This window comes from Colletotrichum scovillei (genome assembly GCF_011075155.1).
Source record: "Colletotrichum scovillei strain TJNH1 chromosome Unknown Contig00015, whole genome shotgun sequence".
In the NCBI taxonomy this organism is placed as follows: Eukaryota; Fungi; Ascomycota; class Sordariomycetes; order Glomerellales; family Glomerellaceae; genus Colletotrichum; species Colletotrichum scovillei.
Window position 1 is genome coordinate 184,297 of NW_023336273.1, and position 23,114 is coordinate 207,410.

Sequence of the window (23,114 nt, forward strand, 5' to 3'; positions counted from 1 at the left end):
CGCCCTCGGTCAACAGCGGGGCCAAAACCCCTGCCATCCGCGGTTCGCTGTGTCGTCTTTACTGCTCTTGTGCGTCGCCGAGACTGGTCTCCAAGCGGACAGATGTAGACCTCATTCGCAGCCTGGTCATGGACTGCCACTCTGGTGGGCTGGAACAGTCTCCTGTGGCTCCAATCGATCGACGCAACCTCGAAAATCTACTGAAGCTGTTGGCGCGTCCCCTGCCCTTGTACGCGCTTGTATGAACAAGGAACGTACTAGTCAGGCGAACCAAGTGCTCGACTCTGCGGGGACTGGAGTACGGGCACAGACCTACTGCGTGGGCGCTCAGGCGCCATACGCTATTTTGATGTGACGTCCAGGGTAGCCCGCAGCTAACGAATCGGACGGCTCCCCGCGCCACTCTAGCACATGTGCGCCGGAACGCGCTGGAGGCTCTTTCATCCGCCTGGTGCCACCTCGTTTGTCGGGGCCAGCATCACCAAGCCCAATAAGCCTAAGCACCGCAGCATGCACGGCGTGACCTGCCTGGCGCTTCCTCGGACGGATCATCTCCCACGCCACATGCAACGAACAAATGCCACCGTGCGTAGCCTTTGCGCGTGGATTGAGGAAGGGCTTGCACTTCACCGTCCGTGTCAAAAACGTCCAGGGTCTCTCGTGGGTTGTGATTGCGCCGATGGCCAGATTAACCGGAAGCCAAGCCTGTGCTCCCGACAGGGACCCCCATATGTTGTGGAGCTAACCGCATGCATACATGCACCATCGAGAGCCCCCATAACGGGCGCTAGTCTAGACTGACACGCTGCAGCGGAGAGTGAAGCGAGCGTCCAGCACTAGACCACGATACGGCGCAGCCGCCAGGCGTACCGCCAGCGCGTGTCACTGCTCGCCTGTCTCCGTTGTTTGACAACAAGGGGGGTTGATGGCGTAAAATGCTCAAGCTAGCAAGTGTTTGCTGTCACCTCGTCCGAAGAGCATGCTACTTCGGGCCGCCCTTCGCCAGAGGTACCGTCAGGCGGGCGTCGTTCAGGGTATGCTCCGGCTGCAGTGACCAGGTGCTCCAACGCCATCCTGACGGTGCGTCCAAGTGTGCCAGCTCATGACCGGCGTTGGAGCACCGTTGCGAGGGCTTGTGGCAAGCGATTTGTGTCGCCATCCCGGCCTCGTTCAGTCGAGGTGGCGGCATAACACGCGGTCGCGACGCGTTCTAGATTACGAGGTCCCAATCACAGCGACGCGTCCCCTCAGCACTCGAGGGAAGAGACACGCCACAAGGCGACAGAGGCCGATCGTGTCGCCAGAGCACAGTGGAGAGTCTCGAGTTGTGCCACCTTTCAGAATAACGTATTGCCAGTCATTGCGTACGAAGACGTCGTGCTGCCGTTGTCTGCACTCGGCGTCGTTCATCCGCTGTTGACGCTGGGGTTGGACTTATCGTTCACCTTCTGCAAGCGTATCACATCTCCCGCAGTTCCGATAAGCTTCCACCGCGATCCGTCAAGCCCAAACGCAAGCTTTGATGTATCTGTAGATGAGAGGAGTTGAAAGATTGCCACGCCCCTCTATTGTAGTTGACTACATCGCAAAGCTGAGCTTGGATACGCCGTCAGTATTACAAGGCTAAGCTGCAACGCCCTCTACTTGGAGACCTCCCCAGTCCGGAATCACCTTTGGAATGTCTCAACTCAGTACAAATTGAAATCAGCAAAGCCTTCTCTACAACAGCCTTTCTTGCAGCCCTCACAAAGCCCTTTCTTGTGGGGAGGGGTACCCCTCTTTTCGTACACACGCCGCTCCATCGCCACGCCCGCCCATTTCTTCAACCGATATGCAATTCGATCGACGTATGTGTCCTCAGCCAGGGAGAAAATCCCCAGTCGATTGCACACTTTGCATCGCTGATTGTATACGACTGCGTTATAGCCGCCGCCTGGGTATCCCTGAATCGCCAAAGTCACTTTTCCGCTTGTCCAAGTTTTGTTGGAACAAGCGCCATTGTCGCAAGTGAACTTTCCCTTTACCGAGGTGGAGTAAGTGTTGTTTGGCTCTCGTGTGGTCTTTTTGCTGACCCAGACGACGGTGATATGGTCGACGACGGCGTTGGCGACTTTTGGGTGAAGCAGCGGGAACGTAAAAGAAGTCTTCTTTCCGGCACTGCGATTGAAAGAGCTCCTCTCCGCCATCTTGAGGTAGGAAGACGATATACTTTGGGGCAAGAGTCCGATTTCGTCTTTCGAGCGATTGCGCAAATGATGACGCCTGAAGCTGGGCGTCTCAGTGAAGGCTTTCGCCCACAGTGAGGGGACGGCTTATTTAAGCATTGCAAGACCGGCGCGGGGTAATCAAATCAGAATGGATATGATACGCGGCGAGAATGCAGTATGCAGAATACAGTAGTCTGGCGGTGGACTTGATTTACTGGCGCGTATATGCAGGCCAACCAACAAGACTGCACTGGCATGTAGGATAGCGGCGAGGTGAAGGTGTGACACTCGATTAACCAGGATGCATCTCACCAGCGTGGCGACATCTCCACCAAATGAAGCTGGAACGATCATGGGATTAGGAGATTGACTGTGATACTGATACTGTAGCTGGGATATTCCGCAAGTGGCTCCGTCGGAAAGTGCAATGCCACAGTACATATGGAAACGGTGGACGGGAATGAGTGAGCAACGCTCTCTCACGGATGATGTGCGGCGCCAGTTCAGGCCGCAAGAGAAAGGATTTGTTTGAGGAGTTTGGACCGTTTGCGTATTTCACGGACATATGTATCAGTTGGTTTATTCTTCCCTTTGTTATCCCTGCGGACGGCGCAACCGCCGCCGCCCTCCTTGAAATAAGTGGCTATTGTAGATCGATCAGTCCGATGAAACAATTAGTCGATAACGGCCCCGGTCTCCGCCGGAATGGTCCGGATGATCCATACAGCTGACTTGCTTAGTGGACGCCAGTTCTTGAGATACAGCAAGTTCACAGTTTTGAACCCTTCGCGGTTCCATTCCCGCCCCCCATTTCGAATGTCTCGTTGGGGGCGTCTAAACCCCCTGCAGGACACACTCTCGAAGCCAGAACCTACTACCTTCATACATACATACATGTTCTTGGACCAGAAATTTCTCGAAGAGCCCATGATGGCTGCTTCTAAGTATTTCCACTGCGGTAACTTGCATGAGGCCGTCAACATATCTAAGAAGCCGGTTCAGAGCCAGAAACATCTTCGCTGATCACATGCCCAACTGGCATCTCATGTGTACGAGAACTAGGACTGGGTCTTCGAACAGCGCCCAGGTCCTGCATCGCAAAATAGCCAGCCAAATCTAATCATTACGTTAGGTTGTGAATTCAGTCACAAGCAAATCGGAGTGGGTGTCGGAGCATCAGCGCGATACGCGCTGCGTGTGCACGCAGCTGGGAGGCTGGCCCTGTCTAAACTCACAACCATCGCTGACGAAGCATCTCGCTCTGCCTGCTTGCTTTCAGTGGCGCAGAAGAATGCTGAAGGCATCTTGCCCAGGGCAAATGCTGAGCATTTCATCCCCATTCGTTGCTGGCAGAGGCATTACTCGTCGTTTATTTCTGGCATATTCATCCGTAACCGGCGGAGTAGACGCGATGGGCACCGAGCAAGTAGGTATCTCTCTTCTGAACGCGCTGCTTGTGCATTCCACTACAAGCCCGACGATTGTTGTCATGATCCACATTCTACGCGCGTTTCTCTGGGACACCAATCATCTTTGCTCAGTTGCGTGGCCAACGTCTGCTGAGGTTTCCTGCTTCGAGCGCTTCATAAGAGCCGCCAATCGAGGTGGTTTCAAGGCGAATGCCTCCTCGGGCAGAGGTAGGACTGAAGGACGGAGCACGTTGCCATCACGCCCATCACGCGGCGGCGGGGCGCAGAGCGCAGCCCTTGTTCGCAGCCCCGTTAGAAAGAGTAGTCCCGTCCCACAAAAGAGGGGTTACGGGAACTAACGACAGGTAGCGGCCGCGGCCCGTTCCATAGCTTGTTCGGGAACGACGACAAATCCGACAGCAATCGTCGAAAGAAGTATATTAGTTCCTGATAGACTCAAGCTTGGCCCCATGGTCCAAACTTTTTAGTCTGAGACTGCGGCTCGTAAGATGGGCTCTGTGATTCCAAGATACGTGTCTTTGTCTCCTCCACCACTCTCTGCCGCCACACTCCGTCAAGCCGCCGCCACAATGTCTCCCTCAAGTGGGGCAGATATCGCACGTCGTTGATGCATCAAATCTTGATGGGTGCAGACATCGGTCGCGAGTTGAAAACTTCGTAGGATCCACCTCTGCTAAGATGGAACAAATTGAGCCCGGCTCCTTTGGCGGCTTTCCAGTGAGCCTTCTCCTCCGGCGACAGAGGTGCATACAGTCCGATACACTTATCTAATCCATTCAGATATCGCCGTTGTCCGCGCGGACGAGCTGCGTTCTCCATCAGCTGCACGTCTTCGATGCCGCTGAGATTCACTTGGTAGTGATGAAACAGGGCGTCGGAATCATTGCGGACATCAAAAAAGACTTTGGTGATGTCCGGAGACTCAAGAATCTGTTTGAGGGTTGTTCCTCCGACCACGGTCGAGAATGCTGTAGACTGCATAGTGTGAATGTCGACGAGGTAGACGTGACTTCGAGGCAGAACAAAGATGGTAATCAGTGAAATGGAGCCATTACGAGAGAGACTCACACCTTCCAGGTCTACAAAGAGCGACGGCAGACCGATCGGAAGATTATGTATCGACGTGAGTAGATTGGACATCGACTCTGCCGAGTCAACCAAGCTATAACGTATATCGCCAGCAGACATTGCGATGAAGAGTAGCAGCTGCGCTCGGCTCCTCGAAGAACAGCGTGAGCGAGTCTCGAGCGTCTTCATATGTCGTCCATGGCCTCCTTTTTCCTTGAGACTATGCTGCTGATGCCGAGGCAGCCTTTCATCGAATCCCTGTGGCGCCGGCTGCGGTAGCGTGGAACTTAAGCATTGCTCCCTTCGTCGAGGGTGTCAAGCAGGCGATGCAGCGTTATCCCTACCAGCACATGTGACTGCATAAAGCCCACGCCGCTGATTAGATGAAGGCGACACCCCATACCATATCAAGATCACAGTCAAGCAAGTTCACACTTCAGACAAATAACTCATTGGCAAGGCCAAACCACTCCATTTCTAAACTACGTGCAAACTAATCTGACGCTTCATGTCATCCTCCGCCGCAAGTATAAAGTAACACGGAAACTTTTCAGGTATCCGAACGCTCTAGTGATGCCGCTCCCCTCGCCCTTAACACCAGGAAGGCCAATTTCCGTATGCGGGCGCACGCCCATAAACAAGACAGAGTTGTAGTCTAACACAACACCAGTCTTCTCCTTCACGGCCGACAAGCTGACCGACTGGTTCACAGGCCAGTACCACCTGGCCGACATCTTCCGGACATGAGATGCCGCAGACGAGTCAACGGATCGCATAGAAGGCAGCAGCGTAGCCCTGCCACTCTTGTGACAGATAGGCTTCACCCCACTACCCCTGCCCTCACAAACCATAGCATGACTAGACTTGTCGCTGTGCAGGAGAGCACCAAAAAGGCTGCCATCCTGAGCCAGTGCGCTAAACGCAGCATACGTCAGTTCCTTCACCCGAAGGTTGTCCGTCCGACCCAGGATGGAAGGGTCTCCATAACCACCGCCATCGCCATCGCCATCCCCAAACTGGCTCAGGAAGACCCCCATCTCTTCATCCGCTTGGACGCCGTCAAGAGCACATCCTGTGTTGCCTTCCAGGTCAAGAAACAAACAGGACTGACAAGCTTCACCAGAAGCAGGGTTGTCCTCAACAGTGCCATCACTGGCAGTCTCTTCATCCGTCAACGAGACCGTCGTGTCCTCCTCATCGGCTCCCCGCCTCCAAAAGTCTTTCAGCTCCGCTTCCATGCTGGCCAGCTCGATCGCATTGTGCTCCAACGTCTGCTCCCCAGACACATCAAAAAGCTCATACTTCGCCCTTGTCCAAAATGTCAAAGGTGCTTCCAAACACCGTGGAAAGAGAAACTGCATGTACGTCGGGAACTCTTTGGTGTCCTCCCGCATGATTGCGCTCACGCTGCAAACAATTGCGTAGATCGCCCAGAACCCGTCCTCATCACTGAGCACCTTCCAAGTGTAGCGCCGGCCCAAAGCCTTCAGGTAGTGCACAAGCAAGCCATCACTCGTGGCTCGGTCCCACTTGGGAACCCGAATAGCACAGTAGTGCTCATCCCTCGCGGGATTAAGAGTGATTTCTCCCAAATCACCGTCTCTCGACACCGGCGTCCCTGCCGCTGTTTCCTCTCCGAGTATGACTTGGCCCTGGCCAAAGTCCTGCAAGTCTGGCAACACCATTGCCAATAAATGTGTCAGCACAATAGATGATTTCAAACCCTGTTTGAAGTTGTACACTCCGGCCACCCGTCGTCTGGAATGTTCGTCTCTCGACAAATATGAAGAATATAATGAAAGGGAGTGCAAAAGCGTCCCCTCATTTGGGCCAGCCGGCGCGGGCATTGCTGCTTTTAAATAAGTTCTCTGAACAATCTCCTTCTCAGTCATTCAGTCTTGTTCCACAGCGTTCAGGGGGTGCCTGCACCCCTGTAGCGAAGACCCCACTCTTCGTACAGACACTACTAACCGGATACGGTTAGGTGCGACACCTCTCCCGTGACTCCGTCAATCCGAGGTTTACCAGGGCAAATGACTAAGCATTTGCTTACGCACGGACAGTTTTTGAGCTTGGGCCCGAGCCAAAACGTGTCTTAACACCCCTAGACCACAAATTGCAGGCGATTTGTTAGATGGGCCCGTGGGCCATCGTCTATCAACAAAAAATTATAAGACCGCCTGCGGCGGGTTGATTGACGACGGGATGCCTATGGCGACGAGGAGAAAAGGTCTTTCAGACCGCATAATAGCGCAGCGCGAGCGAAACAGAGGTGGTTTACCACCGGAGTGCAAGCGGAAGCGAAGCTACAAGAGAACGCAGTTCAATTGATCGCGCAGCGATGATGGGGGGAGAGGAGGCATATCGAAGCGCAAAGTGCAGCGCAGGTGACGGAGGCACCGCAGTAAAACGGAAGTGAAGGCATCACGAAGGTGGTGAAGCCACCAAAGTGTCAAGCGGAGCGCGGAGCAGAGAAGAAGGTGGTTCACCACCGGATGCGGAGCGGAAGCAGAGCGCTGTGGGGATGCGGGGGTGCGGAACGCTAAGCGTAACAGAGCCGTAAGGCGGAGTGCAAGCGCAAGTGAAGCCATCGTGAAGCGATTGTGGGGGTCCGGGGGGCTGCGTAGCGCGAGTGGAACGGAGCAAGGCGGAACGCAAGTGAAGCCGTAGCGGGAGTGCAGCGGAAGCGAAGCATTTCAAAAGAAGTTTTCACGAACGAGCATTGTCAATCACAATCAAGTAAAAATTAAAAATTTATTCAGTGTTCCCTAATACTCTGAACTACCTCCGCTGCGCTGCGGTGTCACGGGGTTCCACCCCGTACCCCTTTTTCGGATCTCACCTCGGGTCCTCCGGAGGTTAACCATTAATTGTCACTAAGTGAAGCTCTACTTGGGGTATTTCATTTCAGCCTAACCCTCCGAGGGTTAAAGTGAGGTTATTCACATAAATCATTCCATTCTATCTCGTTCACACTCTCGGTCTACTGGCTGCTTCCCACAGCCTGACTAATCATCGATCACTAAATCGTCCCCGAACAGTCTCCAAACCTGTTCTTTGTCGGTGGTCTGCCCGACCGCCTTCAGCCTCACGGCCAAGAGCAAGACAGAAACAAGCTCTGTCTGACTGGGTTGACACACAACCCGCTGCCAGCAGCGCATCCAGCGTTCGCGAGGCTCACCGCTCTCGTCCCACTCGACAATCAGTTGGTCTTCCAATCGTGGCCACCCGGCCAGCATCACACTCGCCGAGTGTAGTAGCCACCTTACCTTCCAGTCGGGGCCAAGGAGGTCGCCCTGCTCCTGTTCTCTCCATTGAACAAAGGAAAGCAGATCCTCTGCTGTCACGTCCAACTTCAACCTCCTCGTTGGATACCACGAAGAACCAATCTTCATTGATGCGTGCTCAAAGCACAGCAGCGAATGACAACCCAACCAGTGGGCTTGTCGACAAGAAGCAACCGTCACCGGCAGCCGGACACCCTCCGGCCTCACAATCTCTTTCCCCTCTAGCGGTCCAGGAGTGTCTGTCTCGATCATCTCGACTGATGCGCGATCCCTCGCTCTGTGCTCCCCAGCACCACCTGGTGTACGTTGCCCTTCGTGCAACAGAGTGATTCCATCACTGTCACTAGTGGTTGAATCCATTAACCGTCGTCACTCCGTGACCGTTAGTAGCGATCACTCTCGTATATCGGCTGCAGTGTCGCCAGCGACCAAAGCAAAGCGACAGAAAAAAAAAAGAGAAATGCAAAAGGACCCGTCCTTTTCGCTGCTCTCGCGGGGGCATCACTGCCTCTAAATACCTCCCGTAGTCTCACCCTGTTCGTGCAGTGTGGGGCCCCACCCCACCAGTACACAGGACCCACCCTGCGTCTGTACCACTAAGCCGCAAGCGGTTAGTGCGTGTAGCACCCTTCCGCGTCGTCCCTCGCTCCCGGCTTTACCTCGGAAAATGATAAGACTTTTTCTTAGAGATAAGCATTCTTGGGCCCAGCCCAGAAGTGCTCTTAACACCCCTAGACACAGATTTTGCTAGCAATCTGTTAGATGGGCCCGTGGGCCATCGTCTATCAACAACAAATTATAAGACCGCCTGCGGCGGGTTGATTGACGACGGGCAGCCTTCGGCGACGAGGAGAAAAGGCCATTCAGGCCGCACAATGAGCGAAGCGGAAGCGAAAAGTAAATGATTCATCACCGGAGAGCAGCGCGAGTGCAGCGATGTGGGAATCGGGGGGTGCGAAGCGCGAGTGAAGCGAGAGCAAGGCGAAACGTGAGTGAAGCCGTAGCGGAAGTGCAACGCAAGCGAAGCTATTCAGAAGGTGGCTTGCCACCGTATGACAAAAGAGAATGGTGTTTTGACACTCATTGTCAATTACACTGTCCCGAACAGTATTAACTACCTCCGCTGCGCTGCGGTGTCATGGGGCTCCGCCCCATACCCCTTTTTCACAGTTATCCTTCGGTCCTCCGGAGGTGAACGGTTAAAGGTCAATCCTAATCATCACAGTAGAAGCATCATTTGGGCATTAACTATCGCGAGGACTAAAGTACATCATTTGGGCTGAAGCCACCAAAGGATCACAATCAGGGCAATTCAGATCAAATACAAATCAAATTCATTCCATTTCTAACTAGTACGTTCAAACTACTCTAAAGCTTCACAGCATCTGATGACCGAAAGTCAGGGTCACCCGGAAGGACTGCATCCACCCAGCTAATGCGCCACTGGCGCCCTGCTCGTTCTTCAAATTAGGCACAGACATCTCCGTCTTGGGCCTCACGCCCATAAACAGCGCCGAGTTGTAGTCCAGCACAACCCCTTTCTCCCCTGTGGAAACCACCTTCACAGGCTGACTCAGGGGCCAGAACCAACGAATGGTCTTCTTCTGCACAGAACAGGCCATAGATGCCCCCACAGGGCGCACAGAGACTTCCAGCGCAGACCTTCCCCCGTTACTACGGTTGGGCTTGCCTCCGTCAATCCTGGTCTCACAGACCATAGAGCGACTCGACTTGTCGCTGTGCAAAGGAGCACCAAAAAGGCTTCCGTCCCGACTAAGTGCCTTAAATGCAACAAGCGCGAGCTCCCTCACGCGAGGATCGTCCACACGACCTAACACAGTAGAGGTGTCGCTGCCGTACCCCAACTGGTACTTCATGTCCTCCTGGGACACAGTCACTGGACTGGGCGAACCCAACGGCTTGGTGATGTTCATGGCAAACACCTCAATGTCCGCATTCGCGTAAATGTCGCCCTCCACGGCGATGCCAGTAAGGTGAAGCTTCGACACCCGTCGGCCTCCCATGTAGCCACCTAGCATGGCACTAACAGGAATTTCCCAGTAGTATTGGCCTTGCCGGTCACCAGACGCAAAAAAAGAGACCGAGGCGCCACCCGGCGAATCGAACACTGTCCTCTTCGAAGAGGTGCTTCTCACTTGAGCACCATCCTTGCACCGACCGTATCCAACAGTCAACCTCCGGTATCTTCTGCGTGCGTAACCGCCACTCCGTTGGGTTTTGCGATAGTATGCCATTGCTGCTTGAGAAAGAATTTGTTTCCCACCAAATTGGACCATGTCCGTTTGAAAAGGGGACTTCGCCCTTTTAATAGTTTTCCAAACATCTCCCTCCCATTCGTTCATTGGTTGCCCGCAACCGTATGACTCCTCATGCCCCCCCACTCGGGTCCATCCCTGCTGAAGTAAGCAGCAGGATCCACACTGCTGTCCGTCGCTCTGCTGCCCCGCAGTTTACAAACAGAAAAGTCCGTGCTTTATCTCTACCAATGACCATCTGGGCCATCGCTTTTCAAGTGGGCTCCAGAGTGTCTTAACACTCAGACGAGCATCTTTGCAGGCAAAATGTTATTGGGCCCATGGGCCATCGTCTATCAACAACAAATTATAAGACCGCCTGCGGCGGGTTGATTGACGACGGACAGCCTTCGGCGACGAGGAGCAAAGGTCTTTCAGACCGCATAGAGGAACGAAGGTGCGCAGCAGCGTAGAGCCAAGGTGAAGCAAAGGTAGTTTACTACCGAAGCGAAGCGCTGTGGGATTCTGGGGGCTGGGGCGCAACGCAGTGGGGCGACATAGCGAAGCTATCGTGAAGGTGGTTTACCACCGTAGCGTTAAAGGAAAAGAAGTTTTGTCACTTTTTTGACAATAACGTCACAACGAACACATTGAACACCTGCGCTTCGCTCCGGAGTCACAGGGCTTCGCCCCGTACCCCTTTCCACATCTCACATTGGGCCTCCGGCGGTGATCGGTTCATTTCAATCCAGTGAAGCTCAATCATTGTCAATCACAATCATTTGGGCGATAACGTTCTTAAGAAGTTTAGATCATGTGGGCTTAAGCTAACAAAAAACCTGTCAAAGTAATAAGCATATCAATTCACATCAAATAAACCAGTCTACCAAAATAAGGCTAGTTTCACACACGCCAGTTCCCACTCTCCGCTTCGCTCCGCTTGTCTTCTCCCTCTCGGGCCACACTGTCCTAGTGTTTATGTGCTACACTTTCCGTCTCTCCCAAGGCTTGCACGTCCCCTTCGTCACCCTCCGGTGCCTCCTCAAGCCTCCCGGCCAGCGATACTCCCGCTTGCACTGCACGCACTGATGCCCTCCGCTCCCGCCTCCGTGCTTCTGGACTTGATGTCTCTTCAAATCCGCCGTTATACTGTACGACTTACCACAACCCGGGTAAGGACAACTAGAAAGGCGAGCTACCTTACCGGCAGGCTCTGACCTCATGCCCCTGGCATACTTACTCCGTACCTTCTCCGGCAGACACCGCCTGCCTCGGGTGTGCTCCGCCCACTCTTTCTCGTCCGAGAACACTTGGTTGCAACCGACAACGGTGCAAGACAGAAAAGCCACTGGGCTCGCCTCTGGCTCCACACTCTCCGGTGTGCTTGTCCCAACAAGACAAGAACGACTCTCGTCAGCGTCTCTCGACGGTAGGTCCAGCCAGTCAAAAGTGAAGTCACCTTCCTCAGAATCCAATCCGAATAGTGCGTCAAAGGCATCCAAGCCTTGATCGGTAGTTTGGTTGTTGCTGGTCGTACCCCAGCAAAAGGGCTCAGGCCCACCAACTCCGTTGTCGTCCTCCACTCGCGTGACATCACTCGATGCACAAGCATCGTCCGTCTCCCAATCTCCCAGATTTGGGCTGAAGAATGTGTCACTCGACACATTGAAGTCGAAGTCCAGGTTCTCCCAAGAAAGACTGTCCAGGTCCAGTGTCGCGTCGCCTCCTCCGCCATACTCCGTGTGTGCAGTGCCTGCCATGTCCATCTGCCCGATGGAATACGTACGGTCTACAAAGACCTGTTGTGTAGAGCAGAAACAATGCTGCTCAGATAAAAAACAGAACCCTCATTTCTGTGTCGTCCCGAAATCACTCTCATTCTAATGAGAATATCGAACCAGTTCGAAAGAAAGAATAAAAGAAGAAAACAACCTGCCTCACAATTGTCTGGCTCTCGCATGGGTCCTTCAGCCCTTTAATAGTTCTCTGAACATCTCACCCTGGTCGGTCATGGGGTCCACCCGACCCTCCAGCACAGAGACTCCACTCTCTGTCTGTACCGCTAACCCCATTCTGGTTTAGTCTACACTACTGCCCTCCCATCTCATCCTTCATTCCGAGCTTAGTCACCAAAAATGACTCAGCATTTGTTTTGGGTAGGGCCACCGTTGGGCCATCGCCCAACTTTAAGGCCTTAACAAGACGACTAGCATTTTGGCTGCGCTAATGTTACCTGGGCCGATGGACCATCGTCTATCAACAACAAGTTATAAGGCCGGCGGACGCCGGGTTGATTGACGAAGGACAGCCCTTGGCGACGAGGAGCAAAGGTCTTTCAGATCGCGTAATCACGAAGGTGATGCAAAGCCAGGGTCATGGGGCTTCACCCCGTACCCCTTCTCTGAAATTTGGCTTCGGACCTCCGGAGGTGAACAGTTTAATCTAGATCGCAATCACTTCAGTCGAACTAAGATTTGGGCGCTAAGTATCATCGAAGGTATTTTAGAAGGGTCTCTGCTTAAGCATACAAACATAATCAGGAATAATCACACACCAAAGTGCACACCACATTTCAGGCTACAGCTAGCTCACTGCGAGAGGAGCGCGGTTCGCTACAAGCAAACGCCTCCACGGCAAGGTCGGGAAACCAATTCAAATGGGTATCGCGTCTAACGCAGACAGTTTTAATGCATCCACACTGTCAGCACCTACACGGCTCATCCAGTCCACCTGGATCGTCTCAACCGCACGACTAAAGGTCATCTCCGAGTCCTCTGTCGCCCCGCTCCAATATTTTTGTCGACTCTGTCACTCAGTTGGCCAACAGCTACCCCAGAAGGTATCCCAGCCTGCTCAATGAGAGGTGTGCGGTCCGCTGAGACCTTACGTGTGAAGCAGGGACGCTCCAGCTTAGAAAAAAAACAGAACCCCTATTTTTGTCCTAAAACGAATAAGTTATCGAGGAAGACGTTTGGCACCTGATCAGAGTAGCGCCAGACTGCATGATCCTCTTTATTAACTTACTATTACTACATATTGTGAAAGGAATCTCTGCTCGTGTTCCTTTCGCTCGGCTCTGTCGCTCATGTGACTCCTCAACCGTTCTACTTGATCGCTAAGTCGCTGAGGCTGTTCGCAGACGTCGCCACTACGCGCCATCCATTCATGTGTTCCCACCTCTTCGTGATTGGCCGATGATTGTGGTGCCGAAGCTATATCGGTTGTCAAGCCATCACAAGCGCAGCGACCAGTCACCTCATGGAACACGGTTAGGACGTGGGCCATGAAGCGAGAGCTGCATCAATAGTGATGAGAGGCCGCGTCTCAACAGGCATGTTGCGACAGCTTGGTGCAGAAAACCAGACCTGGTTCTGCCTATGTTTGCTTGGCTACGTAAGTTAACGTCGGCGAAAGCAACGCCCGCACACACCTCCTTGGAGACCTCCTTGGAGGGAAAATGTAAAGCTGGTTCTTTCGCTAGCATCTTAGCACCGTGCCCGAACACTCCATGCCCCGCACCGTAGGTGTCTGTCTCCTGTATTCACCTCAAGACTATTCAATAAATTCCCTGCCTGACCCGAATACACAGTTTTCATTCCTGGTACTCGTCACCATTCTAAACCAAGCTCTGTCCTTTCGCTCGAAGATCGTACTCACGAGACAAGATGTCAAGCAGGGCGAACGCGCCCAACTTGACATCCTTATTGGATGGCGGAAGCCAAGCCAACCCCCTATTCAGGGTTCACGAGAGTTCACCGTTCGATGCTGCTTCAGGGCGAAGCCCACGGCGGGCATCACAAACCGAAGCTTGCCATTCGGTCGAGACTTCACCTTCCAAGGAGAGTCTTTGGCAAAGCAGAAGCGCGCACCCGACACGTCGCTTCACGCCATCTAGTGCAGCAGTGGCTGGGCGCAATGACAGCCTCATGTTGAACGGCCCATCGGGGTTGCTACCTCCGACGATCATCGAATCCGCCCCCGCCACCTCGCGATCTTCTGCTGCTGCGAATGACAGCCCAGAGGAACCTGGCAGGTCAAAGTTGTGCTGCGACTCGGTATCTGATCTTGGTTGGTTAGGAGGGCATGATAATCGAACAATTATCCGCGGGCTCAAGACGGAAACGGGGTCTTCATCTAATGAGCCTAGTCTGCCTGACGCGGCTGACATTTCCCCATGCGTCAGACACAGTCGTCACACGGGTTCAGAGGCGCCGCGATGCCACAGCCCCTCTAACAACCAAGATGATATCGACACGTCCAATTGCGCATGTCCGGATAAGCTCACCATCTACAAGAAGCTGACCTGCGAAGATCGCCGGATTGAGCTTTGTCGTACTTTTGATGAGCGTAGATTCGATGCCATGATCTACGGCCAACCTGATGCACTCCCACCACCCCACGGAATCTTTATTGACACCGGCCCAGCCTCTATGGGCGCCGCTGAAGCTGTGAAGAAAACCTGCAGACCATTGTATATGAAAATCGACCCGCGTATTCATTGGTCCCACAATCGCTCCGACAAGTGGTATAAACAGATAATGGAAGAGATCAAAGCTCGCGGCGGACGTGAAACGAACTTCGGCAAGGCAGCCCATCGAATGAGAGTGCAGAGAATTGCCACTGAGCGGCGTGTATGTGCAGGAGAATGAGAGTTGGATGAGGGCTGCTAAGTGGATGCGAGAATCACGGGAGGTCTATTTACAAGCCGCAAAGCTCGAGGCTGATCATGAACCGTGGGAACATTTATTCAGGAGGCGTAGATAATGCTTTTGAAAATGGTGGGAAGTTGCAAAACTACAAGGCACTTACCGCAGCCTTTCGCCAAAAAGCAACGGGAAGAAGACGTTGAGAGCGCACTCGCTGCCGCCCGCAAGCATCGGGCCGAGTCTGGGTGATTAGGGGAACAAGCTATGGGGCTTTTGCTGTGGTCGCTATGCTGCCATGGCAGCCGCTTGTTAGGTTTGGCACACATCGCGGAAAGCACCACAACTGTAACGGCGTTCATTTCAACCTGCAAGCCTTCAATCGTAGCCATACACTCAACGTACTAGGCTCTATCATCAATCCCTCTGCTCCCTAACATTCAAATCGCGCCGAGACGAGGTTTAGTTTCGACAGACTCTTCCCTGAGCGTTGGCAAAATCGATGACTTTCCGCAAAGCATTGTTGTCGGAGCCCAGCCATCCAGGAAGCCATCTGTGCCCGAATCCATCTCTCGTGTACATTTCCTGGCTCATGAGGGCATTTGCACTCGATTTGTGGCCGAAATATTCTTCGTTCTAGCGACTATCCATCCATCCATGCGGCAATTCGATCCGCAGATAATAGCAGACCACCCCGCTCGCTGCAAGTGTCGGACATGGATGCGAAGGCAAATAGATCATCAACGAATCAAAAAAAAGCAGATGGGACTCTCTGCGCCTCAAATTACAGTACATGGTCGGCCATTTGTCCTCTTTGGTCGACCTGCCTGGCATCTTCCACTCGTCGTCCGCGACGCAAGCAAGCGAGGGCAATTTGACTGTTGGAGCTCGTGGAAAGCTCCATGCGAAACTCGAACAGCATCCTTCTGGCTGTCATCGCACCAACGATCTGCTCGCTGATCAATTTGACATGACGAAGGCAATGGAGCACGACCCGACGAAGGTCCGAACGCTTGGTGTGATAACAAAGCCAGACGTGTTCCTGGAGGTTCCTTCAGCAAAGGTGGAGTGTCTGAATCTTATCCCATAGCCAACGACGAGAGACTGCTCACAAGCAATCTTCCGCGTCAAGAGCCTGGTCCTCAGTCACCGACAGCCGTGGAACAACCACTATTCGGACTTAGCCGGAGCGCGTTCTTCTCAGGAGAAAAGCCTACCTTCGGTTCTCGAAGACATCCAGAACGGCCGTGAAGGCATCGAATCCAGTGTAGCCGGGCCTTACCCCACGAGTGCACAAGCATGATCGACCATATGTTGCTTCCTTTTCTGCACTTAGGATCAGCGTTCCTGAGGTCAAGAAATGCATTGTGCTCCCAAAAACTCCAAACATGGCGGTTGCTGCCTAGTCTAGACCAATTGTGAAGCTATCACAGTGAGTTACAGTGCGAGTAGGCAGAGAGGCATCAAGGTGGAGGTGGGTGCCCGTCGCTTTCTAAGAGATGACACTATGTGGAGCACCGAAAACATCCAATATGCTCCCCTAACGAGGAAGCGACTTAAGTGTGAGCATGATTGTCATTATTGTGGCATGATCTGTCTTTGCGCAGGGGTTAAGCAAGGGTTTGCGCCAGAAGCTAAATTGGAGGTGTGGGAGACTCAGCATTTAGCAGTCATTTATGGATGCCACCGCTATCGCCGACAAGAGCCATGACAGAGTATTCATGTGCCTCGAGGCATTTGCTGTGACCCGCACACAGTACATAGTACCTTTACATTACATGCTTGTCTATGACAACGGCCAATTTCCCTTCTAACCGAGTGACTTCCGCGAATGACCCGCGCAATACAAACATCGCATCAGTTGGGGATGTGACCGACACCATTGTCTAACAAAGCTAACGTCGAGAACAAGGTATGACGTGAAAGGAGCAAAAGAATGGGGGGAGGGGGGCATTCAGCTTTGGGCACAGTACTCCGTACATGACTCAACTTTTCTGTTCAATTTTACACCAGGAATAACGTCCTGGGTACGCAAGACACACAGTATCTAAGAACTTTCAACACTCGCCTTCCCCCCATGTGTTTCTTGCGCAAGTTCCTTCCTCAGCTTCCGCACGTCGAATCCGACTGGCCTTCACCTACGCGACCAGCAGGTGCCAACAATGGCTAGAAAGTCTACGCGTCGCTTGTTCTGCAGCGCTTTCGTGGCTGCCCTTGTGGTCCCATATGCGATTCGGTTGCAATAGCTGAGATTTCTTTGATTCCTCCGAACCTGGCCAACTGAATCAGCAAAGCTTGATGGGCCTTCTGGCAGCCCTCTCGCAACACACGCTCGCGCTGTTCAAGATGCTGCATTCGAGTCACCAGACCCAGAGCACGATAGTATCTGCTTCGCCACTCTCCGCTGACATCGTGAGCCGGAAGCACAATGGGCAGACGGAAAATATCCCGATGTTCCTCGTTTACACGGCAACGCTCATGATGTATGGAAACCAGCTCGTTTTGCGCGTTCGACAGGTACTGCTGCGTGTTCCGCATGTAATGCAGCGCAGTTCGAGCCTCGCAATTGGGGTCAAGACGCATGGTGCATCGCTATTTCATCAGGCTAGTAAATGACAGTATGGGGTTGATGAAGAGATTGGCCTACCTGCGGCCCCGGGTATGTGGGGTTGATCGATGGAACTCCGGGTCTTAGAAAGACTCGCGGGCGGAACGGTGGTGGGTTCCGACCATGGAACGAGTGGATCGGTGTCGACATCAGATAGAGGAGGCAGAGAAATGGGTTTGTCTGAATGTCTTCTGATGAGTTTCATGTTGCTTCCGTGGCGCGCAACTACGGGCTTTTATGCTTTTCCCCTCTTCTTTGTTTCTCTTTCGGCCTGGTCGCTTGCTATTCATTGTCACTGCCAGCAGTCGGGAAGCTACATGGTTAATATGTTATATTCTGTCAGTTCGACATTGGCCGGTTCTATAACCAACACGATTGCTACCCCAACACCGAACCTATTGCCAAGTCGACCCCCGATGCTAACCAACAGCCGCAACAAGATGGGGAACAAGGGAGGATGTGCCACTCCGCCTTGCGAATGCGCTAGGATCTTCCTGCCCGTCACAGTAAATTACCCAATACCGAGCTTAATGTTGGATCCACCGGGGCCTTCGTACTCCTTCGGTCAGTCATGATGGTCTCCTAAGCCAAGCAAGCACGTGAACATGCGAGACGCATCATGTTACCCTATGTTGGCTTTAACGGATCACAGTGATGGTTAGGTTTTTCCGAAAATACTCCAATTGACTAGTAAGTCCGGCACACTCATCCACGCCGTTGTGCTTGCTTGTCTAACTACTGTATACAACACGCTCATGTTTGCGTCCGTGATCACGATGGTGCAGATGCACATTTCCGTTGGAGGCGGCTGGCACGCTCCACATGCAGCATTTACAGTCACGATTCGAGACATGAAAGCCCTGATTGTCTGTTGTCGTTTCCCCTCTGTCATGTCGCACACACCGCAGAGAGCTTTTGAATTGGTGTTGCAGGGACAAAAATCGAGTTCGTGTGCTCATCGCGCGGCGTGGTTCGCTTCGGTTTGCTGCGCCGACGAAATGCGTAACCGTGCCGTTTTTCGGACGGGTAAGGGAGTAATTTGCGATCAGAAACCTGATCGAACATCATGCATTTCGGGTTCGCGTCTCTGCTTGTCCGCTGTCGGCGAGGTCAGAATACGGTGACATCACAACCGCTCGCGCCATCCGCGGTGTTTGTTCCAGCAAACAACTCCCTCGGATAAGCGTCCGCGCGTTGCAAACTATGCCACTCCCTCTTTAGCACGTACCGCTGCCGTGATGAGCTTCTTCAAGCATCTAGTGATGGCTGCGGCGGCCTGCTTGCGAACAACATTTGAAATAGGATAGTGCGGATAGCAGCATATTTCAAGGATCTTCATGTCAGTATCCACCGTCGGCGCTGGACCGTACACCGACCGTAAAGCCCCTTCGGCCAGCCACTAATTAGTCATCACAGTGCCGCTGGCGATTGCATTCACGCTGCCCACACCACATGTGGCGGGCTCAATATCGCCAACTCGGCCATGTGTCACACAAGTTTGCTGCCCTATAAAGCCTGCTATGGAGGTGAATGGATCCGGGATTTCGATTGTAATTGCCTCTCGAGATTTTGACTGCTACAAGGGAATAGGCGGAATGCTGTGGCAGGCGTGGGCTCCGAGGCACGCGCGGAGGGTCGCAGGCGGCCCAATGTCTTTGCGTCGCTGGTCTCGAGGAATTGGCGTTATCGTCCGAGAGTTGCGCCGATAACCCGGGTCGAAAAGCCCATGGACCAAGGAGGGCTGGCGAGCACTTTACACGGATGACTACGCCTGTTGGGTTGTTATGTCACTCACAGCGCTAGCGTAGCCTTGCCTGCAACGGAGGAAGGCCTCCCTCTCCCCCTCTGGATAGGCAAGGCCTCACGAGCGAAAGTGATCACCTACATCAAGGTTCATTTCGCTCAACGTATCCACTAGGTACATCGGTTTCGCCCAGGCGAAGTCCCTTCATAACCGCCCGATTGAGCGTCGAGAACTACCTACGGCCACTGATAGGGCGCTACAAGCGCACTGCCGAGAAGGCAGGAAACTTGCTAAACCCAATTCACGATGGGCTCTCCTGCATGAGGTGAGCGCGTCTTCTAAGCGCCTCGGCCATTCGCTGCCGCCTCCAGTGGGCCTTCTAACTCCGTAGGCCGACGCAATGGTTACTAGTGTTTCGGTTGAATTTCTTTCCTTGGCCCTTCCACAGGAGCATCCGCTGTTTAACCCCATCCGTGAAACCCTTTCATGCACAGATACTCGTGAGCCTATTGGCAGCCGGGAAAGGACCGACACGGCGCTTGCGCAGGGCCCACAAGTCGGATTTCTACGGCGCATCTTACTGGTTGTCTCCCAGCCAACGACATGATATCCATCGCCCGCAGAACATCCGCCGATGGTTATCCGTTGTCCATCATAACCTTCACCATTTGCCCTTATCGTCACTGTTCACGTTGAAGTGAGGCTTCAATGACGAGATCAGCGAGCCTTTGCACTGCAATTGATGCCTGGCGGGCCACTGTCCAAACGCCCGACGAGCACGGCGAACACGGCGTCATCGCCTGCTCCATTCCCTTCTGCTATGGACGCTTGTCTTCTACCGATTGGACCACAGACTGACAGTTCGCTCCTCAAATGCCAGTTTGCCGACTTCGAAATACCAAAAGAGGCTTATCTCCCCGAGGGCATTCCTGCACCGCCCGGCTTCCGGTGCCCACCCCGAGATCTCGTTGCATGGCTACTAGACCAGGCCGAAGACTGCGAAATCAACCTTCACGGCGAACCTAGCTGGAACACGGAGCTCCACCTGCCAATGATGGAATGGGCGCTTCGACCGAACCGCCGCCGCGGCCTTGTTGACTACACATACTGCACTGGCGCCCAGGTGGTTAAAACATACCGGGCGAAGCAATCGGCGTCGAACATGGTTGACTTTTGCATGGTCATCCGCCCTCCCGGAGGAAGTGCTGAGGCCAGCCGGATTGATGAGGTTCGGGAAAATCGACCAGATGTGACCATCAATCACACGGACCACGGAATTTTGTGCAAAAGCCCCATCGTCGTATCGTTCGAGACTAAGCGTCCCGGCGCCGACCTCGAGAAGGCGATGGTGCAGATGGGATCATGGCACTCGTCACAATGGCGGAGTTTCCTGCAAGGCTCTACCGACCCGCGGGCAGTCCAGTTTCTGCCTGGCGTCATTATCAGCGGCCACAGCTGGTCTTTCGTTGCTAGCGCGATCCAAGATGGCAAGTCTATTCTTTACAGCGACGTCGAGCTCGGCAAGACGTCGACCGAGCTCGGGATCATTACTGTGCTTCTTGCCATGCAGCACCTCGCCCGCTGGGCTGAAAACACATACTGGCCCGTATTCAAGTCCGAGATCCTTCAAATGTGACTAGCTGCCGCTATAGGTACCATAGTTCCCCTCGAGTTTACAATCCCTCAAGCAGCGTCGCATACGGCCGAACCGTGAGCGAAATATGATGTGTTCATACGCTAATCTGCGGCAATAGCAAGATCGATGATTGATGGTCCTTAACGAAAGTAAGGATATCCCGTTCGTGTCCAGATTTCTCTAGCTTTGGCTCAAGCCCCTCAGCGCCACGCTAATACTCCCCTCCACCTCTTGTAGCTTTGGCTCAATGTTCCAACAGGGCGGGAACGTGGCTCCATCTAAGACTGTCCCGTCCAGAAGCTGTCACATGCCGTGGTAAGGCAGCTGCACCGTTCCATAAGGATGAGGATGCTACAGTGTGAGGTCGATGTGTTTAGTCTGATGTCGAACCGCTTGCGGTTGACAGTTTCGGCAAGTCCCTTTAAACCACACTCAGCCTGTCCCGAGATTGGCAGTAGCTAGTCAACATGCGATTCGACCGTCATTCGTATGTGTCGTCGGGATACCGGTCTGGGCTCATTTGGCATGCGCGTTCGGGGCGAGAAGAAGTCGGCGCTGATGAAATGGGTTGAATGCTCGAAACCAGTAGAAGAATCATTGAAGAGCTTGTTTTACTCTTGGCCGACAATTCGGTTGTCGAGGACATTTAGGCAGGACCAGCGACTAGGTGTTCTGGATGCCATAACCTTACATCTCAACCCCGTCTTCTTGGACTGACGTAGACTTCATACTTTGCGTGATGAAGGATGCGGACTCCTCATTTGTCTCGAGCTCGCCCAAATTCGAATCGCGGGACCAGAATCCCGAAGAGATCGTTCCCGTCGTTGTAAGTGACGGCCCCGCTGTTGAGTCCATCGTCATTGGTCGCCGGGTCCCCAGTCTCGTCTCGAGGTCACGCACAGCCGCCTGTTCCAGGTGTCGGCTGAGCTCCCAGAGCCGAGCTTTCTGCTGCTTCCTGACGGAAGCGTGGCATGGAGGGGACATCCAGGCTGGGTAGATTTTCTGGTGGCTTGCCGAGACTGCAATGTTGAGGGGATGGCGGGACATGAACTCGTTGCAGAGATAGCAAGCCTTCTTGCTAGTACCCATGAACAACAGCCTAGGTGTAAGGTGGGGACGGTGGTCGTAAAAGCTGAGCAGCTGCATTTCAGCGTGCACTACGAGTGTCAGCTTGCAAGCTCGTCGTAATTTTGTCTCGGGGTCGGTCGTTAACCAGGTTTGACCTAGTTTCTCCCTTAACGCTTCTGGGTCGCTTGGGGCAATTCTCTTGAGCATTGTCAAGAGAGGTTCCCTCTGTGTACCTAGCGAGAAATTCTCCGGCTTCGGAGCTTCGATTGCTTCGATGCGTATCCCTACGAAGATGCTTCGTTGCTTCACGGCCAATTTGAGCATCGCCTTGGTTGCAGCAAAGTATCGCCCTAGCTTGTAAACGTATCTCAACCACGAGGGTAACATCCCGTCTTCGAGCCCGAAGAGCCTTTCGAGGTGTTCAGAATACATCCATCTACCGCGTGATGCCCACTGGACATGCGGTATGAACTGGGCAAAATGGCTTCCGGCATCGAGAGACGCAAGTAACGGCAGGTTACGGACCCATGTCCTAAAACCCAGCTCTTCGGCGTTGTCTGAGGATGACTGATCCATTACTTGGATGACACGTTCGATGGTAGCTCTGATCTCCGGAAGGCATATCTTCTCCACGAGTGCGCGAATCCTGTCTTGAGTAAGGACGACGACCTTACGCAACACCTCAAGTTCCACTTCGTCCGGTCTCTTATCTAGGGTTCGTGTTGATCAGCGTCTCGTTCGGATTGCTCTGTTTTCGTCGTGAATTACCCCTCAGAGAAACTGCTGTGAGATCGACGAGAACATCCTGCAGTTGATTGAGCAATTCCTTGGGAACGCCCAGATTCCTGGCAAGTCGCAGGACTGTCCCACCTGGATGATCCAGCTCCAGACATACTGCAGAGGCAGTTTCACCCCCTATCCTTGAAGTCGAAGATATCAAAGCAAACGAGTCGAGGAATTTCTTCTGGTGCTGCTCATGTTTCCAGTAATCATCGTGAGGATGCCGATCGAGACTATAAGTTGTAGGCTCACCACGTACTGGGTCAGTCAGATATAGTAGCGCCGTAACAGTCACGAATCGCTCGTGAGCCTTGCCAGTGAGGCTTGTCAGGGTTGTCTCCGCCATGCAATGAGCCTCTGCCAACTCACTCTATTGGCCTTGATTATA

At 53.4% G+C, this 23,114-nt stretch overlaps 5 protein-coding genes across 5 annotated transcripts; 2 read left to right on the plus strand and 3 right to left on the minus strand.

Annotated features, from left to right (window-relative positions):
- Positions 1-1,096: 1,096 nt before the first annotated feature.
- HER10_EVM0011669 (uncharacterized protein) lies at positions 1,097-2,743 on the minus strand. The gene has a single exon (XM_035481093.1). The coding sequence runs from the start codon at positions 2,184-2,186 to the stop codon at positions 1,689-1,691; it is 498 nt and encodes a 165-aa protein (XP_035325756.1). The 5' UTR covers positions 2,187-2,743; the 3' UTR covers positions 1,097-1,688.
- A 1,451-nt stretch (positions 2,744-4,194) lies between these two features.
- HER10_EVM0009492 (uncharacterized protein) lies at positions 4,195-4,844 on the minus strand. Its single transcript, XM_035478978.1, has one exon. The coding sequence runs from the start codon at positions 4,823-4,825 to the stop codon at positions 4,250-4,252; it is 576 nt and encodes a 191-aa protein (XP_035325743.1). The 5' UTR covers positions 4,826-4,844; the 3' UTR covers positions 4,195-4,249.
- Positions 4,845-13,605: 8,761 nt separating this feature from the next.
- HER10_EVM0000974 (uncharacterized protein) lies at positions 13,606-15,341 on the plus strand. Its single transcript, XM_035470738.1, has one exon. The coding sequence runs from the start codon at positions 13,913-13,915 to the stop codon at positions 14,894-14,896; it is 984 nt and encodes a 327-aa protein (XP_035325694.1). The 5' UTR covers positions 13,606-13,912; the 3' UTR covers positions 14,897-15,341.
- A 4,367-nt stretch (positions 15,342-19,708) lies between these two features.
- HER10_EVM0007256 (uncharacterized protein) lies at positions 19,709-21,549 on the plus strand. Its single transcript, XM_035483035.1, has one exon. The coding sequence runs from the start codon at positions 19,985-19,987 to the stop codon at positions 20,876-20,878; it is 894 nt and encodes a 297-aa protein (XP_035325733.1). The 5' UTR covers positions 19,709-19,984; the 3' UTR covers positions 20,879-21,549.
- A 16-nt stretch (positions 21,550-21,565) lies between these two features.
- On the minus strand, positions 21,566-23,072 carry HER10_EVM0010087 (uncharacterized protein; the record flags this gene model as incomplete). Its single annotated transcript, XM_035479557.1, has 2 exons — positions 21,566-22,656; positions 22,715-23,072. 2 exons carry the CDS (start codon positions 23,070-23,072, stop codon positions 21,566-21,568), a joined length of 1,449 nt encoding a protein of 482 aa, XP_035325746.1.
- Positions 23,073-23,114: the final 42 nt, after the last annotated feature.